Source organism: Myotis davidii, unplaced genomic scaffold (genome assembly GCF_000327345.1).
Source record: "Myotis davidii unplaced genomic scaffold, ASM32734v1 scaffold399, whole genome shotgun sequence".
Classification (NCBI taxonomy): Eukaryota; Metazoa; Chordata; class Mammalia; order Chiroptera; family Vespertilionidae; genus Myotis; species Myotis davidii.
In genome coordinates, this window is record NW_006292094.1 from 6,666,062 (window position 1) to 6,670,869 (window position 4,808).

General features: G+C 64.7%; 1 protein-coding gene across 1 annotated transcript in view; it reads left to right on the top strand.

Annotated features, from left to right (window-relative positions):
* Window positions 1-15: 15 nt before the first annotated feature.
* TTYH3 (tweety family member 3) overlaps window positions 16-4,808 on the top strand; it is an 11,144-nt gene continuing 6,351 nt past the window's right edge. Inside the window, exons 1-6 of the mRNA XM_015565156.1 lie at window positions 16-122; window positions 364-436; window positions 958-1,050; window positions 3,051-3,287; window positions 4,374-4,466; window positions 4,580-4,716. Of these exons, the coding sequence (XP_015420642.1) occupies window positions 16-122; window positions 364-436; window positions 958-1,050; window positions 3,051-3,287; window positions 4,374-4,466; window positions 4,580-4,716 (740 nt within the window). The remainder of the gene's footprint in view (window positions 123-363; window positions 437-957; window positions 1,051-3,050; window positions 3,288-4,373; window positions 4,467-4,579; window positions 4,717-4,808) is intronic.

Genomic DNA, 4,808 nt, shown 5'->3' on the forward strand with positions numbered 1-4,808 from the left:
CCGGCCCACACCTCCATGCTGGGCAGGTGGCTGGGCTACCTGGGCCTGCTGCTGCTGGACGTGGCCATCTGCCTGCTGGCGCTGGTGGGCCTCATCCGCAGTTCCAAGGGCATCCTCGTAGGGTGAGTGTGGGCCTGCGACGCGGGGGGTGTGGGGGGGGGCGCCCAAGCCGGTCTCCCTGAGTCAGCCCCTCCCCACCCTCCTTCCTCAGCGGGTCAGGCACAAGGCCTGCCTGGGGAGGAGCCACAGGCCTGTGTGGGCGGACCCCCAGGGGTGCCCTGGGGCCTGGCCCTCTGGCTGGCATCCCAGCAGGTGGCATGAACCCCCTCACCTGGGGGTGCTGATTGGCTTTCATTGGCCCAGGGTCTGCCTGCTGGGGGTCCTGGCCTTGGTCATCAGCTGGGGTGCGCTGGGCTTGGAGCTGGCTGCGTCTGTGGTGAGTGGAGGAGGGGATCCCTGTCTGCTGGGTCGAGTCATGGGGGAGCCACACTTCTCGCCCCTCCCCCTCCCGTGGGACATGAGGGCCCAAAGGGGCAGGTCCTGTCCTTGGCACACAGCGAGGCAGTGCCCCCAGGGCCTGGATGCCTGGCCTGCCCAGCACCCGCCAGGAGCGCCTAGACCAGCGGTTCTCAACCTGTGGGTCGCGACCCCTCTGGCGGTCGAATGACCCTTTCACAGGGGTCGCCTAAGACCATCCTGCATATCAGATATTTACATGACGATTCATAACAGTAGCAACATGACAGTTATGAAGTAGCAACAAAAATAATGTTATGGTTGGGTCACAGCATGAGGAACTGTATTTAAAGGGCCAGAAGGTTGAGAACCACTGGCCTAGAGCCAGTGTCCCTGTTCGGGGTGGGGACCCAGGGGTGGGAACCAAGCTCTACCTCTGAGAGCGGAGGGTTGGGGGGCCTAGACTGGTAACCCCATTTTCCTTGCCTACGTCCATCCCAGGGCTCCAGTGACTTCTGTGTGGATCCCGACGCCTATGTGACCAGGATGGTGGAGGAGCACGCGGTGCTGAGTGGGGGTGAGCCTGTGCCCACCTGAGCTGGCACCAGGGGCGGGGCTGGGAAGACCCACCTGAGTGAGGCCGGGCACCCCGCCCTGATGGACCCTCGGTCTGGGGCTGGGTCTGGGGAGGCAGGACCTCCCCACCACAGGAGGCTGGTGAGTGGGAGGCTGTGGAAATGAGGACAGGCACCGTGAGTCCAGCGATGACGGGAGGGGGCAGGTGGCCGTGGGGAGGGGCGAGGGGAGCGAGTGATGGGGGCAGCGGGTGATGATGGCTGCTCAGGCACGTAGTCAGGGTGGCCTGCCGAAGAGGTGGCATTAAAGTTGAACCAGAAGACTCAGTGTGTCCTGTGCAAAGGCCCTGAGGCAGAGACAAACTTATGTTCGTGAGGCAGAACATAGACCTGTTGGGAGGGGAGGGGAGGGGGGAGGAGGCCTCAGGGCAGGTTGTGGCCGGAGCCTGGACTTGACTCTGGGCCCGTTGGAGGGTGGGGAGCAGGGGGGATGGAGGCCTTTTGGCCGCTTTGGGCTGCTGGTGCGCGTGGCCTCCGGAGGGAGCAGGGGCGGAGACGGGGCGCCCTGAGCCTAAAGGGGCCTGGAGCGCAGTTCTGCTGCCTGCACACGCGTGGAGCCTGCAGGCTGTGTGGCGGGGGCGGAGCTGGCGGGACTTCCCCAGAAGTGTGGGTGCAGGGGGAGGCAGCAGGACTCCAGGCTGTGGGCTGAGTGGGGGGCAGAGCCTGGGGGTGCTGAGTGGCCCTCGTGGGACTGCCGTCCCCCCTTTGCCCAGGAAAGCCCCGGGTTTTAGCTTATTGTGTTCAGGAGCTGTTTCCACCTCAGCCTGGGGCGCCCCCATGTGGGGGAGGAGGGAGGGAGCCAGGTCTGCGGGGAGGGGGGGGCGCTGGCAGGGCCCTGACAGCTGTCCAAAAAAACAGGGTCAAGGGTCAGGGTCAGTGGTCAGGGGTCAGGGTCAAGGGTCAGGGGGCAGGGTCAAGGGTCAGGGGGCAGGGTGAGATTTAATGCATAGCCCCTAATATGATAAGGTTTGGGATAAGGTTTGGGATAAGGTTTGGAATAAGGTTAGGGATATGGTAAGGGTAAGGTTTAGGGTTAGGGTTAGGGTTAGGGTTAGTGTTAGGGTTAGTGTTAGGGTTAGGGTTAGGGTTCTGCAAAGGCAGAGCCCCTAATGGCATAGGGATAGGATTAGGGCTAGGGTTAAAGCCCAGGGTCAAGTTGTCAGGGTCAGATCAAGGGTCAGGGTGAAGGGTCAAGGGTCAGGGTGAAGGGTCAGGGGCGGCGCGGCCCCCGGAGAGAACCAGCCCCTCGGGGGACACTCAGAGCAGAGGGTCGGGCCCTGGAAGCCATCCCCCCTCACACGGGAACGTAGGCGCTCGGTGCGGGCAGACGCACGGGCAGATCCGCCCACATGCAGGTACCACCACAGGCCAGTGCGTGTGTGCCCGCAGAATGCAGTGTACACGCGACATGCACGCAGGTGTGTCCGTGCGCACACATGTGCTGGTGTGAGCACACACGTAGCCACGCGCGCAGACACGGAAGCGGCAGCCTCTGAGCTGCCGGCTCTCCACCACCCTGCCCCGGGGAGGCCGCCCCAGGGTACAGAGGGGAGCACCAGGTGGGCCCCACCCTTCGTCTCCTACGTCCGCAGCCCACGGTCCACTCGGCCATTGACCCTAGGCCCTGGGGACACAGCTGGGCGAACACTGGGCTGATGTCACTAAGTGCCCCTTTGGGGTGGCCTGCTGATGCCCCCAAATCCCTGGGACTCACTCCTTTCATTTCCTGGGTCGCCCTCGGCCAGCCCTACAGGCCAAGCCAGTGGTGGGCGTGGCGGGTCCCCGGGAAGCCTCGCCCTGAGGATGCTGTGTCCCCTTGGGGTAACTGGGCAGGTGTGGGCGTGGGTTTGAGGGGAGCCCTTAGCCCGCTGCCCACCGCTCCCCGTGACTGAGGACCATCTGCTTTAAAGGTGCCGTATCTTCCGGGTGCCAGGGCCCCTGCCGGCCAGGGTGGGGTGACCCACCAGCCTCCAGAGCGGCGTGCTGGCGCCCCCTCGGGCCCCGGCGCAGCCACTCACCCTGGACGCCCCATGTGGGCAGGGCCCCGGGCGGGGGTGGGCGCTGGCTGTGGCCCTGCTGCAACCGCGGCCTCTCTCTGAGCAGAAGCTGTCGGGCAGCCACAAGGCGCTGGTGGAGATGCAGGACATCGTGGCCGAGCTCCTGAGGACGGTCCCCCGGGAGCACCCGGCCACGCAGGTGAGGCCGGGGCGGGGCCCACATCCACAGGCGGTGACTCCAGCGGGCGTCACCCTTCCCTCTGCGTCCCTGAGGATGTGTGGAGGGCTCTTTAAAAAGTTCTGCCTCTTAATGTATGAATCAAATGGGCGTCCTGGGGACTCGGGACTGAGCTCTCCCGGTGCTCAGGGCCCAGCCTGGGACACGCACACACGGTGCACACACGGTACACACGGTGCGCACACATACAGTGCACACACGGCACACACACAGTGCACATGCACACACGGGGCACACACACAGCACACATGGTGCACACAGCGCACGGCACACACACGGTGCACGCACAGTGCACACGCACACACGGTGCACACACACACACTGCACACACTGCACAGCCCACCCCCGGCCTCCCTTCTTGGTGTTCTGCACCTGAGTGAGTGGGGAGGGAGGTGTGTCAGCCACTGGTGTCTTCACAAAGTCACCCGGAGGCTTCGACCTCTGTGCCTCAGCCCTGGAAGCTCAGGTCCCAGGTCAGGTGTGGGCAGGCTGGCTGCTCCTGCTGTCAGTGTCCTTGGCATGTAGACACGGCACAATGTGGGCACCATTGCAGACGCACACACACAGACACAGCACAGATGACACAAGCAGGCACACAACAATGGAGACGCACAACAATGCGGACACACACCACGCAGGCGCACTGCAACACAGACACGATCGGGCTCGCCCTGCACGTGTTGTCGGGAATGTTTGCTGTTTAAATGCCGTGAAATCTCCCTTGGTCTTGAACTGCTTCTGGAATTGCAACTTGTAAAGAACTGGCCATGTCAGGGTACGTGGTGTTTCTGTCCCTCCCGTCGCAGTAAAGGGACACATAGTGGTGGCGCCTGGGACAGGCGTTTGTGGTCTGTCCTTGCGTCCTCAGCTGTCCCCATGGCTGGCCACGGACTCTGGGGATGCGGTTTCTCAAAGCCCAGGACCCTGGAGGTCCGTGCCAAGGTCACAGGGTTGAGGGTGGTCTCCGTGCAGGGGGCTGGGCTGGGTGAAGACCTGGAGGCTCCCCCTCCTGACCGTGCGCTGACCGGGCGCGGCGTGTGCCCCCAGGACCCTCTGCTCCGCGTGCAGGAGGCGCTGAACGGCACGGAGGTGCACCTGCAGCACCTCACGGCGCTGGTGGACTGCCGCAGCCTGCACCTGGTGAGCGCTGAGCCGGGGCTGCAGCGGGGGAGGGCAGCCCGGGTGGGCAGCCTGGAGGCCAGCTCCTGGGGCCGGGGGACGGTCCAGCATGTCCGTCTCTCCTGCGGCCTCAGGACTACGTGCAGGCGCTGACCGGCCTCTGCTACGATGGCGTCGAGGGCCTCATCTACCTGGCCCTCTTCTCCTTTGTCACCGCGCTCATGTTCAGCTCCATCGTCTGCAGCGTCCCACACACCTGGCAGCAGAAAAGGTGAGGGCCCGGGCCCGCCAGCTCCCCAGGCCCTCCCGACACCCCGTCCCCGTCCCCAGAGCCAGGGACGAGGGCCCCTCACCTCCACGCCT